Source organism: Vitis riparia, chromosome 4 (assembly GCF_004353265.1).
Source record: "Vitis riparia cultivar Riparia Gloire de Montpellier isolate 1030 chromosome 4, EGFV_Vit.rip_1.0, whole genome shotgun sequence".
Lineage (NCBI taxonomy): Eukaryota > Viridiplantae > Streptophyta > Magnoliopsida > Vitales > Vitaceae > Vitis > Vitis riparia.
Genome location: NC_048434.1, coordinates 10,856,804 through 10,874,657, shown reverse-complemented (window position 1 = coordinate 10,874,657; position 17,854 = coordinate 10,856,804). Strand labels below are relative to the sequence as shown.

Below are 17,854 nucleotides of genomic sequence, written 5' to 3'. Positions count from 1 at the left end.
CAATCTCCATTATAGGAGCATAAGATTTTTTATTGTTGTGAAATTTTCATTTTTTTTTTTTTTTTATCCATCTATTCTAACCTAAGAGAAAAGAAGGATGGGTCTTGGAAGCTTTTTTGAGATCCATGGTAGCATAGTAACTTTGACTCAAAATTGGGGCTATCTCCCATGAGTTCATGGGGTAAGCCATATATGGTTTTCAAGCTTAAGAAGTAAGGAATCCAACATTTCAAATGGTTCAAAAATTGGAGTTGAAATGAGGGAGATGACTAATTGAAGTAAGGTTGTGTAAAAGGCCATGTTACTTCGAGTTTGAGTTTGGGCCAAGTTCCTTTTGGTAGTTTGGGCTCAATTTTAGGCCTCTTGTTGGGCTTAATATTTGGCAATATTCTTCTATGATTTTTTGGCTTGTTTCAGATGTTTGATTCTGAAAAAGGAAACTACCAAAATAACTCTTCCCTTGGCCATAGGACTTATTTTTATTTTTATTTCCATGTTTATGTTTTATGCTTTTTATGTAATTTTTATATATGATATATATGTGTTACATAGAATGGAAATTTTAGTAATTTTTAATGAAAAAAAAAATTCTTGAAAATTGGATTTTAAAAAATATTATTTATTGAATTTTAGAATGGAAGTGAGATTCCTAGTGTAAAAAACACAAAAATTTACTCTAAGAGGACTCCAAATAGGTCGTGTACTTAGCTATGGATGCATATTCTTATGTGAAAGCTCAAAAACAACAATGTAGTCTAATTGGATGTATCCATCTCTATTTGCATTTTCTATTAAATTATCAAGATAGTGTATGCTATATATTCAAGTTACCATCAAATATTTGGTTAATATTTGAATATCTATCTTCATATATTTTATCCCTTGATTATTACCTACTAACTTGATGGGTGTAAGGCACCTTGCTAAGTAATGTGAAAATGCCCATTTGTCGTTTCTCCTTAAAATTCTTATATGTAGATATTATTCCTAAGGATTCACAAGTGGATCATATAAGGTTTTAGAATAATGTCCAAAGAGGATTAAGAGCTATTTAGAAATATTAGTGTTCGTTGATGATAAAATTTTGGACATTTATCAATGTGAGGAATCTAATTATATATAATTTAATTAATTATAGTTTGCTTAGTTTTGAACAAATTGTAGGAACATTTGATTTAGAAATGGTTGTTGGGACTTGGATGATTATCTTAGATAAACAAATAATTGGATATTAATAATACTTATGAGCTAGTAACAAAAAAAAAAAATCATTTAAAATTGAAATTTTTTAGTTTTGCGAATTTTATTTAAAATTAAATTTTGATTTCCTCGATGATTTAAAAAAAAAAATTAAGAAAGAATAAATATACGCGTTGACTACCATGCTAGCTTGGTTCGGAGTAACCCTTCATGTTAAAGCTTTAATTTGGGATCCAATTTTGGTTCACCCAAAATTCAGGTCGTGACGATATAAATGATATTTCTTTAGTTACTTGAAGTTCCTAATCACCCAGAATTTACATTAGTGGTTTTTATTATATCACATCTATACCGTGGTGAAGTTTTATATCAAGTATTATAAAATAAAGAAAAGGGAGAATCATGTTATTACGTGCTATCTCAAAAAAAATTAAATTTTTTAAAACTTTGACTTTTTACTTTTAAGGTTCATTTATTTAGGGGAAAATAACCCTCAAAATATGTACTTCAATAATAAAAAATCATTCACATACCAAAACTACCCTCTAACCCTTATCATCCAACCGTCAATTGTCACCAATTTTTCTTTTTTTCTTTTTTCCCTTTTTCTTCTTTTTCTGTTTGTATTATTATTATTTTTTTGGTACTTTTAATCTTTTACATCACAAGTCAAAAAACTCATCATCCATTATGATTAATATTTTATTAAAAAAAATAACATGTGGCAACATACCATGCCACATGATTTTTCTTTCTTTTTTTTTTCCTCCATAATACTTCCACATTTTTGTTTTTTTTTTTTTTTTTTAATATGTTGGCTTCATAAAAAATTTTAAATTTCAAAATTTTTCATAATTTCATATTTATTGATTTTAATTATTATGAACATTTTAAACATAAAATAATAATATATAATAAATCATTAATGAGAACACATTTAATATAAAAATAAAATCCATAAGAACAAATTTGGAGATTTAGGACAAGATTTTTTTATATCCCTAAAACACAAGATTTTTTATTTTATAAATTTTATTACATTGTCATATTATTTTGTTGTTTGTATTTTTTAATGTATTAAAATTTTCATGTAAAAATCAGCATTGATGATTATGGTTTTAATTTTTTGCTTGTAGATCTAGCCTATGTTTAAACTTTTTTTTTGGTTAACATGTTTGATATTTTTAATTAAAAAAAATAAAAACTTGGTTGTGGTTTTAACTTTCAACATTTTGCCTTTTAAAATTTAAAATTATTTATTTATATAAAATATATATATATATATATATATTCATTAAAAATGTATTTAATCATTTATATTATTTTATCTTAATTTTCTTAAAAATTAAAATTTTTGCATAGTGAAGTTACTCCTCCATCAACATAACCCATCAAAAAAAGAATATCACACTTTTCTATAAAATAAATAAATAAATAAATAAAAAGAAGGAAAAATAATACTATTATTTTATAAAAAACAACACTAAAATATATTAATAGTATCATTGTAATGACAATGATATACCACTCTTCTTTGATTTTCTAGAAGAAAAAAAAAGATATCACTATTTCATGAAAAAAAAGTAAGTTTATTAAATTTACTACAGAGAAGGATATATCATTGTTCTTTGGTTTATGGTAATATATGCAAAATTTTTAATTTTTAATAAAATTAAAAGAAAATTAATATAAATGATTAAATACAAATTCTTTATGAAAAATATATTTTATTTTTTATTTTATAAAATAAAAAATTTAAAATTTTAACAAATCGAAATGGTAGAACCACAACCAAGTTTTTATCTTCTTTAATTAAAAATATTAAACATTTTAATCAAGAAAAAAGTTAGAACCACAACGAATTTACATACCTATAAATAAAAAGTTAAATTTATTTGTTATGTATTTATTTTTATATTAATTTTTTCTCATTAATGATGTATTTTATTATTATATTATTATTATTTTATATTTAAAATATTCATAAATAATTAAAATAAAAAAATGAAAGAGTGAAAAAAAATGAAATTAAAAATATTTTATGAAAATTTGTAACTAACATATTAAAAAAAAAGAAGTCAAAAGGTAAAATGAAGAAAAGGGAAAAAAAACAAAAATAATTTTGCATATTGATCTCCACATGTCAAGCTTAAAAACATTGCTAAGCATGATTGAAAAAAAAATCACGTGACAGTTGATTGCCACATGTCGATTTTTATTTTTTTAAAATTATAATTATGAGTTTTTTCAATTGTTATGTCAATTTAAAAAAAGAAAAGAAAAAAAGTGTGGTACGGTAGCCACAAAAGAGAGAAAAAGTGAAAGATAATTTGAAATTTTGTTTGTATTATTATTGAAGTGCATGCTTACAAAATTAATTTTTAAAAATTCTTAAAAAATCTACATTTTTTTTGTTAGCAAAATGACTTCCTCTCAAAGAAAACTATCAAATTACTTTTAATATTAAAAAAATAAAATATTTAATTTTTTTTTTCTATTTAGTAAAAAAGATAGAAAATAAGTATTAAGTTAATAGAAAAAAAAAAAATATTCCATCTGAAATCTAAAGCAATCTAAAGCAAGTTGGTTTCAGTAAAAATTAAAAAAATAAACACCACCTAATTCAATTAATTTGAAGGATTACCACCATATTTTTCTGAACTATTTCATGGTTTAAAGACTATCTTGAAGCAAAGTTACAAGATACTAATAAATAATTATTAGGCCACGAGGGAGCGCCAATAAGACAATGCACGATTTAACAATAATTGAGTAATTTAGATTACACATTCTGATATCTTGTACAGACAGAAGCTGGAATCTCTTGGCTTCAGTTATTACAACACACCAATCATGTTCTTTAATAACATAACAGAAACTGAACTTTTAATGGCGGCTCTTGTGTTTCGATCTTCAAACTCCAAATAATCTGAAAGTAAGTGAAGATCATCAGAGATCATTTTTAACTTGGCTGAATGCAGAAGCAGGATAATCTGTTAACTGGGATTTTGGTTTTACCTTCCCAGTCGAGACTGTGAGCGCCTGGTGGTGGTGCTGCAATAAACGAAATATGTAGATTAGATGGTAGGCAAGCTTTACAAACTAGAAGATCAATATACATGATGATCAATTTTTGAAGTACTTATAAGAAGCTTGAAGATATAATTAGTTTAATTTTGTTAGAACAAGAGGTATTAATTTGTGGGATAGGTGACATGCCTCTGTGTAGGGGGTACTTTGGTTATGGCCCTCGACACTGGTGGCTGAACTTCACTAGCCGGTATGGGTATATTCTTCACCTGTAATAGAGCCATATGAGAATGACAGCAATTCCCTAGAAACTGATCATAATAATGAAAGTGGGCAATTCGTAAGGCCATAAGAATACCAAGTTCCTAAATTGGAGAGTGTAGAACATGTGAATGTATTTTTGCTTTGCTTGCTTGTGTTCCGTGTTCAAATGCCTCCAGAAGCTAAAAACGCACCCCATATTCAACACCTTGTTTGCATAGATTTTCCATGTGTAGCTTTACCCAAAAAAATAAAACCCAGCAAGAAACTAAGTTATAGTGTTCAGAGAAGAAACAAAGAATCAAAGGGTGAATATAGAAGGGTTTTAGTTTATTTGATTACCACTCGTTTATGCGTTGTAGACCTGCTTTGGAGATCTTGTTCCAATGGTCCGAATCATCCTTGCACTTCTCAAAGAAATCAGCAATCTTGTTGCTCGATTCATCTCCAATGTTGGGGTCAATATGGAAGCCTGAGACCCCATCAACAATAATTTCGGCTGGGCCTCCTTGATTTGTAGCAAAGGTGGGCAATCCACAGTTCATTGCCTCTATGACGGTTAGACCAAATGCCTCATATATAGCAGGCTGGACAAAAGCTCCTTTCGTGTCAGCTATGCAGCGGTAGAGCTCGCCGTTACGCCTTCTGTCATTCTGTGCTGCTATCCATCTGATCTGACCCTTAAGTTGGTATTTTTCTATCAGCGTATGCATCTTTTTTATTTCAGCCATTTCTTCTCTATCTTTTGATTTGGATGGATCAAAGAAACCTGCGACAATAACGAGATTAACCAAACTTCTCAGCCTCTTGTTCTTCCCGAACCACTCAGTTAACCCCGAAATGTTCTTCACTATGTCCAGCCTTGCCATTGAGAAGATGATAGGTTTCTTTCTGTCTGCTAGAAATCCACTGTTTTTCAAGGTTCAGACCAGATGTTAGTAATTCAGACATAAAATTCCAAACTGCAAGGTAATTATAAATATATAATAGAACAAATGATTTCCCTTTCAAAACCTACATATGCTCATTGTTATCTTGTTTGCTATAAAGTAGTTCTTCAATTGCGGGTTGGAATGACGTGAGTCGCTTGTGTCTCTCCATGTAAGGGAAATAGACAGACTGGTCGGCCCCAGGGGCAGCGATGTTGAATTTGGGATCAAAGAGATTGATGCCTGAAACAACTCTACACAGCCCTGGAAGAGTAAATGAAGTGTGGCTTTCATACTGTCCAGGTCTATCTTTGCTGCAAACAACGTTAGCAGTGAAATTATCAATACAGTGTTATCTTATAGTAAGGTGGGAACCCTTTGAGATAAGGAGAACCAACACTCTGATATCGAAGACATAGCCAAATGTCTGTCAGTTGACCAGCCTTTTCAATGTTTATAAGCAGTAATGTATAGGCATCAGATAAATTTGTTAGTATTCTGACCTTCCAGCAATTTCCTGGTATGTGCTTGTGATAATGAAATCTGCTGCATTCATCGAAATTGTATCAGCTGTAAATTGGCATGAGAAATGATATTTGGGCTCTAATTCCTTCCATTTGACATCCGAATCTTCGTACTTAGTCTTCTCTAAGGCATGTGCAATAGTTCCCTAGTTTCAGGGCATTTTAGATTAGTAAGTAGCTAGCAAGAAGACAGTTTATATTTAGTAGCAAACTATCTACCACTAATGAGTAAAAACACCTGAGTTATCCCAAGTTTAGCAGCCATGAGAGATGCCACCAAATTCCCATCAGTGTAGTTTCCAATGATAAGGTCTGGTTTCCCTTCCATGTGCTCAATGATCCTGGCTGTGGCATCCTAGATATCAAAGAGAGACGACAATAATCAAGGAAAGAAAAACTCAAACCAAGAAAAGCTATTAGTGGTAGATTTCGGAAGATTGAACTCAACCATGGATGTGATGATACTTGCCTGTGTAAACCTCTCAAGGTAAGGATAAATATCAAATCGAGAAACCCATTGGTTGAGTATTCCTTTCTCTGTCCTAAATGGGATCCGGAGAATAGTAGAGTGCTTGGTATTGTCGATAGGTTCCCACTCCTGGTTGCACTTGGTACCCCGGGCGTCAGGTATGAGTCGTGTGACCTGTTTCAGTCAACAACGCAATGGCTATTCTTTAAGCCTTCCTGCTATTAAATAACAGAGCATTTTTTGTCATGATACTCACCACAAGAATCTGAGGCTTCACATTAAGCCCTTGCAGCTTTATTCTGAGGAGCAGTTCCTCTTCCAATGCTCTAACTTGATCCAGAATGTAAACTACCTGTTTTGTTCAGAATAACACGAGAAATTTATGTTTGGCCATGGTCCCATGCAAGCAAATGGGTTTCCTATTCACTATTTGATGGAAATTTGTACCTGCCCACCGGTATCAGGCAGACCAAGGACATCTGACTGACCAAAGTAGCCATGAGGAGAGAATATTACAACATTGAATATAGTTGGCAGCCTGCTCAAGAACTTTTCCATATTCATTGGATCGGGTGCTTCAAGTGCCTCTGAAAGTGATCTCATAGTCTCCTTCACTCGTTCTGCTGTATTGCCCCATCCCTTCTCGAAGCCCCACTCCTTAAATCTGTGGAGGATTCAGCATCAGATAACAAATTTCGCTGCTATAGTTTTGCAGTGAAACATGAGAAGTAGATGCACCTTAGCTCAAAGCTTGGATACGGCGTGTCTTTTGGAAGTGCAGAGACGAAAACTTCAGCCACTATTAGTGCCATCTGGAGCTTTGTGGGGGTGTTGAGGGTATTAGTTATCATAAGTTTCTGCAAAATTAGAATCCCAAACAAAAACCCCATTAGTTCATTTCTTCTATTTGCATTAAAGTCTGTTCTGGGATCCATACTTCTCCTTGATGATTTAGTGATAGCAAATAATCCACCAGAGGTTGTGCACTTTGCGAGTTCCCATTCAGCTTTGAAGTCATAAACTTGGAAACAAGACTAACTCCATTTCCAATGGAAGATGACAGAGTCAAGCGAGGCATAGGAAAGTCAAATACCGAGAAATTCAATTCCAATGCATTGTCATCTTTTGCCCTGCGATTTCAGAAAATGTTATCATTCCAATTTTTGAGATAATATTTGGATGAGGTTAATTGTTGGGTTTTATACAAAGATGAGAAGGAAAAAGGAGACATGTTCCATAATTAAGACGAAGAGAGGGCATACCAGTTCTCATCAAAGACCATTTCTTTGAATTTCAGATAGTCTGCTGCTGTAATGGCCTCCACTGAAAGATCATCGGAGCTCACCTTAACATACTCCCAAAACCCAGGATTTGATCTTATGGAAAAGATAACATGCGGAGGAATAGCCACAGCCTCCTGCAGATACATTTCAGATTAAAATCTTTGGAATTTTATCAATGAGCTTGTACTCATAATCCTGATGAATTGCTCAAAAACAAATCTGGGAAATGAGAGTGCAGAAATTTTTACCTGAGTGGAACACAAGATGAAGCCAAGCACACCCTCCAAGACCTGGGTTCTTTCATTCTTGTCATCTATCACAGCCTCCATTTCATCCATCAAATGGTTGAGTTTCATCAACCTTTTCCCCTTTCCAATGTACCTCGCAAAGCACCTCTTCATGTGGTACCGGCTTTGCCTTAAGGCGTCAGGCATGTTTTCAGCCATTGAGTCAGCTCTCTTCAAGGTCGGTTTAGAAGCCATTTGAACTAACAAAAGTTCAAAACAATGAAGGTGAAGTTCTGACTGAACACTTGGAAATGGATGCCGCTTGTGTTTGTCAAGTCCGATGGTTCCGAATTATATATGGCAGGACTTTGATGCTCATGTTTAATAGTTTATGCTGGCGGCTTTCCTTTTGGTTTCTTCAAGTTATTGTCTTTGAAAATTGTCCCCCCAAAAGAAGGGTGTAGGGATAGAAGAAAGAACATTCCTTTTACATAGGAAAGATAAAGAAAAGAATACAGAAGCCAGAAAATTCCAGTGAGAAGCAAAGCTAACCTGGGATGGAATCATTCTTTTCTTCTTTTCTTTGACATTGTATATATACTGCTTAAAAACTTTCTTTTGCCAATTAAGGTGCTTTGGAGTACATATATATATTTTCGGGTTTAGTATAAAGTCTATGAACATCCGAACCTGAACTGCCCTTTTTGTAGCTCTATAGGTTTACATATTACCAAACTAAGCTGGGTTCTAACCAGTTTGAGAAATTCATTACTTCACTAAGAAGCAATTTTTTGGTCCTATATCTCCGAATCCGCACGAATGAAAATGTTTCCGTTAGAAAATTGTAAGTAGATAATTTGATAGTGAAGACTATTTGGATCTTGGAAAGTTGTAAGTAAATTATTGGATAATGAAGACTATTTGGTTCCTGATGAAATCATCATCATCATGGATATGATCGAACTAATCCATATACACGAGACGACTTAATTTATGATTCAAATGCTCCTTTTTTTTGGTTTTCACTTGAGGCATGGTTGATCAATATTACATGTTTTATTTTGTGGAATTACTGAGTTTTAATGGATTTGCAAGCGATTTAGTGGTTAGAAAATCATAAACAAATTAGAGGTTTGGAAATTACTTGAAATTTAATTTTAAAAATTTGGAAGATTAAGAGTGGATTTGATAGTGATTTTAGGAAGTATTTCTAATCTTTTTAACACTTGAAATTTTTATCTTTCAAACATAAAAAAGACTAGAAACACTTCCTAAAATCACTACCAAATACACTCTAAGTGAAGTGGTGTTATTCTTTTATTTAATTTTAAATAAAATTTTAATACTTAATAGTGTTAAGTATTATGTTGTTTATTTTTTTAATATTTTATTTTTATTAAACATTAAAAAGTAAAAAAAAAAAAAAAACCAATATATTACTTTTTTCATTTAGAAAAAGTAAAATATTTTGGTTTTTTCTATTCAATAAAAAATTTATAATAAATCATGAAATAGTAGAAAGACAAATAACCTAAAGTCTAAAAGCAACTTACTTTTTGCAAAAAGTTTTTAAAAAAAAAAACAAATGCCCTATGACTCCTCGAAAATTACTTTATAAATAAGTTATTGCTCCAAAAATTACTTTTGAAAAATATTATAAAATTACTATTAAACAAACTTTAAGAATTTGTTTCAGAGTGATATAATAAAGAATATTTCTAGTTTCAAATGTGTTTTTGAAAAAAAGTTAAGTATTTAATAAAATTTAATAAACATTTTTAAAAATATGAAATATCACTTATAGTATTGAAAAATTATGTATAGTGTTTTATAAATAAACATTGATAGATGATTTTCCTATAAATACTTTTAGATAAAACATGTTCACTAAAAATACTTCAAATAAAGTGTCAAATACACTCTAAATAAAATACATATATAACAATATTTGTTACCAAAAATAAAATAAATACAACCAAGATAAAAATAAAAATAAAATCCAAATAAATTCAAATTTTTTGTTTTAGGTAGCTTTTTGTTTATTTTCTTAAAGTTTTACATATATCCTTCATCAATTTGTCCTTTGTCTCGCCATTTATAGCAAGATAAATCTCGACAACGACGGTGTAAAAAACTGTGCTATGTGGCATATCAAATCCCTACGTTGTATCATTACAAACATCTCTCAATTTTAGCAATAGAAAATCCCTAGCCTTGTTGTCCATTTTAACTAGAGTGGCTTGTAGGTAAAGTATTAAGCTTTCCCTGGATGGCAAAGGAGCTTTAAGAGGGCAGTTGTCTTATACCTCAACTAAATGCTTCATATTTAAGGCTTTATGTAGGGATATGCAGATCCGCCGTCACATGGCACCACTACAAGAGCAGCATGATACAACCATCCAGCGACAGCTACAACACCATCAAAGGGCCTATCACGCCGCTACATAATAAATGCGACAAGCAAAAACTAAGATATAAGCAGGGAACCTTGGAAGCTTTATGTAGACAACTCCTCAACCAATGTAGTCTTTGGAATCGACATGTGCCTAATGTCCCTAAAAAGTGATTAAAATAAAACAAGAAATCCAAATATGATTTAAAGCCTCTAACAATGAATCAAAGAACAAAGTAATACTACCAAGCCTCAATTTAATATCAAGTGTGGGCATACCCACACTTCGCATCTGTAAGAATTCTTAGCTTATGATAAGACAAATTATAAGGACCTTCAAAGCATAAGGACCAATCATGGAAAGTACTTGGAGAAGGTTTAGGAAACAATATAGTGGTTTCATGACATCACTATAACATAGGTTCCTTGAGCTCTCAAACCAGAATCAAATTCCTTAGCCATCGTTACCTCTAGAGGAACCATCCTTTATTAGATCCCTTTGGGGCAATTAATAGACATGTCAAACATAAAAGAACATGTACACGTCAATACCATTCAAAGTAGGTGTCTATAATGGATGGAGCCCTAAGTCCTCCATTTGCAAAACAGGACTACATTAAAATGTGAAAATGATGCATAGAGCTTACAAAGAGAAAAGACATGGTATAAACTCATAAATTGAGAACTATGTCAACTATCCTTAACAAGACCTTACCTTCAACACCTCAACAAAGAAAAATTAGAATATGCCTAAACAGGGATCCATGAGGGGATCTGTGGAGCACACACAAGGAGGAAAAACCACAGAACACTAAGCCTTGACATAAAGATACTTATTGTCTAGCATGAGAATGGATTCCTAAGAAAATGCTAAAAAAAGGAGACAAATGTCAATGGCTCACCCTCGTACTACAAAAAGTTCTAAAGAAATAAGTCAACCTTGGTCATGCCATGGATCTTCAACCCATGGGGATTAGATATAATCATTCCTTTACCATTGGAACAAATGCAAAAAAGGTAAATATTAGTAGCCATTAACTATTATAAGAAGTGGGTCGAAGTGGAAGCATACATACAAATCAAAGGAAAAGATTTACAAAACTTTGTACTTTAAAACATCATTTATAGATTTAGAATACCTTGAACGATAATCATCGACAATGGAACCTAGTTTGATTGTAAAGAGTTTAAAACCCTATGAAAAGAGCTCAAAATTGTCAATATCCCAGGCATCCACAAAGTAATGGTTATGTAGAAGCAATCAATAAAACCATAATAAACTATTTAATGAAAAGGCTTAACAAAGCCAAAGGGAAGTGAGAGGTTGAACTCCTAATTGTTCTATTGGTCATCAAATGACCAAAAGGGAATCAACTAGAGAAATGTCATTCACTCTAACATACGACATAGAAGTCATCATTCTCATCAAGATTGGAACATCAACCCTTAGACAACATGCCAACCTAATCGCAACCAAGGCCTAAACCTTAACCTTCTTGAAGTAAGGAGAAAAGTATCAGCCTTAAGAGTTGCATACTATCTACAATGTATAGTAGCCTTATACACAACAAGAAGGCACCATGAAGGTAGTTCCAAGAAAGGAAATTAATATTATGAAGAGTCTTTGACAATATGTGAGACCCAACAAAAGGAAAATTATCACCTAAATAGGAAAGACCATATAAAGTAAAAATTGTCCAAAAACAAGGATTATACCAGATTAAACATTTACATGGAAAAAATATCCCTTGCCTTGACACATGTGTAACATGAGAAAGTATTATTAATAAAAAGGATAACAAATTCTTCAAAAGATCTAGGTCACACATAGGAAATCACCTAAGGGACAATAGTTTCCCAAATCAAGTATCTCATTAGGAAGACCATTAATAAGTGGCCCCTAATGGCCTACATCCCATGCAAGCAATCGCCTAAAGGATAATAGTTGTCCAAGTTAAACATCTTTTGGGAAAATATAAACTATATAAAAAGTAAATAACTTAGAAAAAAACACCTTGAAAAGCATAACCAATTTTAAAGAACAAAATCAATTGAAAAATATCATTAGCAAAAAGAAAATTACACCCCTTGCTAGGCATCTTCCTCTCCTTCACCACCTTCCTCATCCTCCTTAACCTCCTTGCCTTCCTTAATTTCCTTCAATCTAGCCTCCTAAGTATTGATCTAATTTTCTAACTTGGCTAATCACACTTGTTGTACAAAGGAAACAATCGAGTTACAAAAACCAAAGAAACCTCAGAACAAGCAACAATGACCTCAATAGTCAAAGATTTGATAATAGATGTCTTATTAATAGCCTTTTAAGACTTCCTCTTTAGATATACCTTTAAATCATCGATCTTTGAATCACAATGAAGAATGTCTTCCTTCAAACCAAAAAAGTAAGAATAGTCAAATGAAAGTTTAGCCTTAAGATTGACAACTTGGTTGCCCAACTTCTTAGCCCACTCCTATTCATTATAGAAACCTTGTCACATGGAAAACAAAGGAGACTCAATTGCAACAAGCTTCTCTCCACTCTCTTGAAAGGATGTTTCCTTACTCTCAAGTCTCTTTCCATGAGTGTAGTCATTGAGTCAACTAAAAAACAAGCTAAGTTCTCTCAAATCAAAGTTTGCAAAATTGCTTAACCTTTACTTTAAGACTTAATACGACCATCTTATCTTGGTTGGCATGATTCATGCACTAGAGGTAATTATGCAAGCCTCTGTGTGTGTGTGTGTGTGTGTGTGTGTACTTACAATCTTAATAGTGAATTTCAAAGGTTGATAATCTAGATGTTTAAATATCATGCTAGCAACTTAACACTTTCCAACTGAAGGCTCCTTCTCTCAAGTCATATGAGAATCAAGCCTATTAACTTGAGTACAAAAATAAGTCCCACAATCCTCTAAAGGAGTGGTAAGAGTGACAACCCTTATCCTTAAAGTTGTTTACTCATTAACCTAGTGATACTCTTCTTCATTAGAGATAAAGTCGAACACACTATCAAACATTTGATCATGGACCTTGGAGCATAGTGTAGGTCATGGTTGGATAACATCTATTGGTACATTATACTATGTAATTTAAGATTGACAATTTTGTTCCATCAAGATTTCCATCATAATTTTTCAAGTACATTAGTGAATGTTTGATGGTCATTTAGAGCTTCAAAAGTGGGCTACATTAGGTGTTAAGATATAAACAAAAGCATGAAAGGACACTACAAGAAAAATGGTTTTTAATGACAAGAGTTTGAGTCACAATTCAAATTTCGTCACTAAAAACATACTTTTGATGACATAAATTTATTATTACCACTAAAATTATTATAATAACTATACTTAATGATAGCATAAATGTTGTAGGAAAATATTGTCACTAATTCTTTGGCATCATCTAATTTAGAGGGAAAATGATTTAATGACAATTATTATTTTATTGTCATCAATGCTATGAAGAATTTTGATTTTAGTGACAATAATATTATTGTCACTTATAATATGCCACCAAAAATAAACTTCATTAGTCTTTTTAACAAAAAAAAATATTGTGTCACTAAATCCTAATATTTTGTGGTAAAATTATAATAATGTTTGAAAACTCTAACTAAAAGAGTGGGATCAAACCAAATCAAAACATGAACTATAACTTAATGAATCAGTTAAATTAATGATCACAAATTATAATTGGACCTAAACTAATAGAATAAATTAAATTAAACTAAAACAAGAATTTAAAAAGATAAGTTACCTTCAACTGTGTAAAAGGGGCTGCTGTTAGGACGCTCTTAATCCTTCCAATATGATGCTTTATATGGGCTGCATATTCTAAAAGAAAATCCCAAGACATCTTAAAAGTGGTAGTTGGTTATCATCTTCTTTCCATGGTGCGGTTGCCCTCCAAATTCCATCAAAATGTGTGAATGCATCCACAAAATCTGGTGGTGCCATATTCTCAAAGTGGTAGCCTTTTATTTTAAAAAAAAATGATATGTAGTAGAGGTTCAAAGTGGTAGCCTCATCTACTTAAAAGTAAATACATAAATAAAATCTGATGCATGCTGAAGCTATCTCCAAGTGGCAACCCATGGAGATTCCAAGTGATTGCAGCCTGTGGAAATGTCTTTCCTTACATCTTATTTTAATCTTTCCACCAAATCCTTAACCACATGTTCATGGCCATATTCCATTTAAATAATCCAACCACTTTCTTCCACTATGCAGCACACTATATCCATTAATTTTCAATGAACTCTCAATTACCATGCATTCACTATATGCAATCGTTTATGTTAAGTTTTGTTAGTCTAAATGTTAGGTTGTTTTGGTTTGTTACCACTCAGTCAATAAGTCCCTATTGTTAAGGGGTGGTTGATTGATTGATTTGGTCATACCACATTATTAGGATTTGTTAGACATGAGTTGTTATTTCTTGTTTCAGCTTGTTTTTTAAGGCTATATGATAGCCAAGTTTGTTCTTCAACAATGAAGGTGAATCCTCCTAATTTTCTTATCTTTATATAAGTCTTTCTGGTTTTCTTAACATTTGGTATCAGAGCACCATCATGGGACCGAAGCAGCAGTCTTCTACGTGTGTAGTAATCGAAGTATGATGACAGAGAATTCATTTGTGCAGCCAACAGTTCTAAAATTTGATGGGCACTATGATCATTGGGCGATGCTCATGGAAAACTTTTTACATTCAAAGGAGTACTAGGGCTTGGTGGATAATGGGATTCCTGCAGCAGCATAAGGTGTTGTTCTCATAGATGCCCAAAGGAAGAACATTGATTATCAAAAGTTGAAAGATTTGAAAGCAAAGAACTATCTATTTCAAGCATTAGATTGTTCAATCTTGGAGACAATCCTCAAAAAGGATACAACGAAGAACATATGGGATTCTTTGAAGCAAAAATATCAAGGTACAACACGAGTAAAGCGTGCACACTTGCAAGCTCTTCGAAAGGAGTTTGAAATTCTTCACATGAAGGAAGGAGAATCTATGAATGAGTATTTTGCTCAAACCCTTACCATAGCCAACAAGATGAAAGCAAATGGTAAGAACAAGGGAAATGTTATTGTAGTTGAAAAGATTTTGAGATCCATGACTCCCAAGTTTGATTGTGTTGTGTGTTCCATTGAGAAGTCTAAGGATATAGACACCTTAACTATTGATGAATTAAAAAAACAGTCTGCTTGTGCATGAACAACGCATGAGTTCTCATGTTGAAGAAAAACACGCTTTGAAAATTACTCATGGAGATCAATCTGGAGGAAGAGGTCAAGGTTGTAGAAGTGTTAATAGAAGAGGAAGGGGATGAGGTAGACAAAGCTCCAACAAGACCACGGTGGAGTGCTATAATTGTCACAAGCTAGGGCATTTTCAATAGGAATGTCCAATCAAGGAGAATAAGACCAACTATGTAGAGACTGAAGAAGAGATGTTTTTGATGGCTTACATGGATATGAATAAGGCCAATAGAGAAGATATGCGGTTCCTTAACTCAGGATGTAGTAATCGTATGTGTGGGAAGAAGGAATACTTCTCATATTTTGATAAAAGTTTCAGAGATTTAGTGAAGTTGGGCAACAACTCAAGCATGGTTGTAATAAGATAAGGTATGTGCGACTGCAAGTGAATGGAATAGTACAGATCATCACAGGAGTATTTTATGTGCCGAAGCTAAAGAACAATTTACTGAGTATTGGGCAATTGCAAGAAAATGAGCTTACCATTCTATTTCAAAGTAAAAAGTGTAAAGTATTTCATCCTGAGAAAGGCTTAATCATAGAGACGAAAATGTCTTCAAATCGAATGTTCATACTTCATGCTATCTTTCAACCTATAGCATCTACTTGTTTCAATACAATTACAAAAGATATAGTGCAACTTTGGCACTGTAGATATGGACACTTGAGCTTTAAGGGCTTAAAGACTCTTCAACAAAATAAGATAGTGAATGGTTTGCCACAACTTAAGTCTCCTTTGAGGCTATGTAAGGATTGCTTGGTGAGAAAGTAGCAAAGGTACTCATTTCCAAGGAAGAGCACTTGGTGAGCTTCACAAATTCTTCAATTAGTGCATGTTGATATTTATGAACCCATCAAACCCATTTCCAACAGCAAGAAAAGGTATTTGATTACTTTCATTGATGACTTTAGTAGAAAAATAGAGGTTTATTTTTTAATAGAGAAATCAGAAGCCTTTGTTGTTTTTAAAAGCTTTAAGATTCATGTTGAGAAGGAAACAAACTCGTTTATTAGAGCCTTATGTACTGATCGAGGATGAGAGTTTACATCACAAGAGTTCACCAATTTCTATGATGTAAATGGTATACGAAGACAATTGACAGCTGTATACAAGCCACAACAGAACGGAGTTGCGGAACGAAAGAATAGAACTATTATGAATATGGTTCATAGTATGATTTCAGAAAAGAAAATTCCAAAAACTTTTTGACCTGAAGTAGTCAATTGGACGGTTCATGTCTTGAATTGAAGTCCAACATTGGAAGTAAAAAATAAGACTCTAGAAGAAGCTTGGAGTGGAGTCAAGCCTTTAGTTGAGCATTTTAGAGTTTTTAGATGTATGTCTCATGTTCATGTGCTTGACAATAAAAGAACTAAGTTGGATGATAAGAGCTTGAGTTGTGTTCTGTTGGGAGTTAGTGAAGGGTCAAAAGCTTATTGACTCTATGATCCAACTTCACAAAGGATCATAATAAGTAGGGATGTTGTACTCAAAGAAGACAAACATTAGGACTAGGACAAGACCTATGAAGAATCCATTGTGTGCAATTTGGAATGGGGTGATCGTGAGGAAGAAGCAATTGTGTTTAATGAAAATGAAAAAGGGATCGAACTTGATCTTGAAGTTGATATAGAAACAAAAGATGAGAATTTTTCCTCTGATTCTTTGACTAAAGACAACTCTCCTAGCTCGAATGAAGTAAGGAATAGGAGACCACCAGTTTAGATGAGAGACTATACAATAAAAGAAGGCATTTCTGAAGAAGATAATGAAGCTCATTTGGCTATGTCTGCAACTACTGATCCTAGTCACTTTGAAGATGCTGTGAAGAGTGAAAATGGAGGAAATCCATGAATCTAGAATAGGAAGCAATTAACAAAAATGGCACATGGGAATTGACAAAGTTACCTAAGGGATGAAAGAAGGTTGGAGTGAAATGGATTTATAAGACTAAATTTAATGAAAATGGACAAATGGACAATACAAGGCTAGGCTTGTTGCGAAGGGGTATACTCAGTAGCATGGGGTAGATTATACTGAAGTATTTGCACCTGTGGCATGCATGGAGACAATTTGGTTGGTAGTGGCATTTGCAGCTCAAAGAAAATGGACCATCTACCAACTAGACGTGAAGTCTGCATTTTTACATGGTAAGTTGAATGAAGAGGTCTTTGTGGAGAAACCTTGTGGTTATGTGCAAAAGGAACATGAAAAAAAGGTTTACAAGTTAAAGAAGGCACTCTACGGGCTTAAGCAAGCCCCACGTATTTAGTACAGCTATAT

At 32.7% G+C, this 17,854-nt stretch overlaps 1 protein-coding gene across 2 annotated transcripts; it reads right to left on the bottom strand.

Moving 5' to 3' along the window:
• Positions 1-3,957: 3,957 nt before the first annotated feature.
• Positions 3,958-8,251, bottom strand: LOC117912209 (sucrose synthase 7-like). Of its 2 annotated transcripts, XM_034826710.1 has the most exons (15): positions 7,945-8,251; positions 7,676-7,830; positions 7,351-7,543; positions 7,152-7,270; positions 6,861-7,077; positions 6,670-6,765; positions 6,414-6,587; positions 6,183-6,299; positions 5,924-6,090; positions 5,510-5,734; positions 4,834-5,400; positions 4,589-4,727; positions 4,420-4,499; positions 4,219-4,251; positions 3,958-4,129 (listed from the first exon to the last, which is right to left on the bottom strand). In XM_034826710.1, the coding sequence occupies exons 1-15, from the start codon at positions 8,176-8,178 to the stop codon at positions 4,114-4,116; spliced, it is 2,532 nt and encodes an 843-aa protein (XP_034682601.1). In that variant the 5' UTR covers positions 8,179-8,251; the 3' UTR covers positions 3,958-4,113. The 2 variants fall into 2 exon arrangements, with proteins under 2 accessions (XP_034682601.1, XP_034682602.1); XM_034826711.1 differs by lacking the exon at positions 3,958-4,129 and having other exon boundaries at positions 4,148-4,254.
• Between the last annotated feature and the right edge of the window lie 9,603 nt (positions 8,252-17,854).

Excerpts from the sequence above, each read along its gene's own strand:
- LOC117912209 (XM_034826710.1), bottom strand. The coding sequence starts at position 8,178 with ATGGCTTCTAAACCGACCTTGAAGAGAGCTGACTCAATGGCTGAAAAC. Across the intron at positions 7,078-7,151 it reads TATCCAAGCTTTGAGCTAAG|ATTTAAGGAGTGGGGCTTCG; the intron begins GTGCATCTACTT and ends AATCCTCCACAG. Across the intron at positions 4,500-4,588 it reads CTCTCCAATTTAGGAACTTG|GTGAAGAATATACCCATACC; the intron begins GTATTCTTATGG and ends GCTCTATTACAG.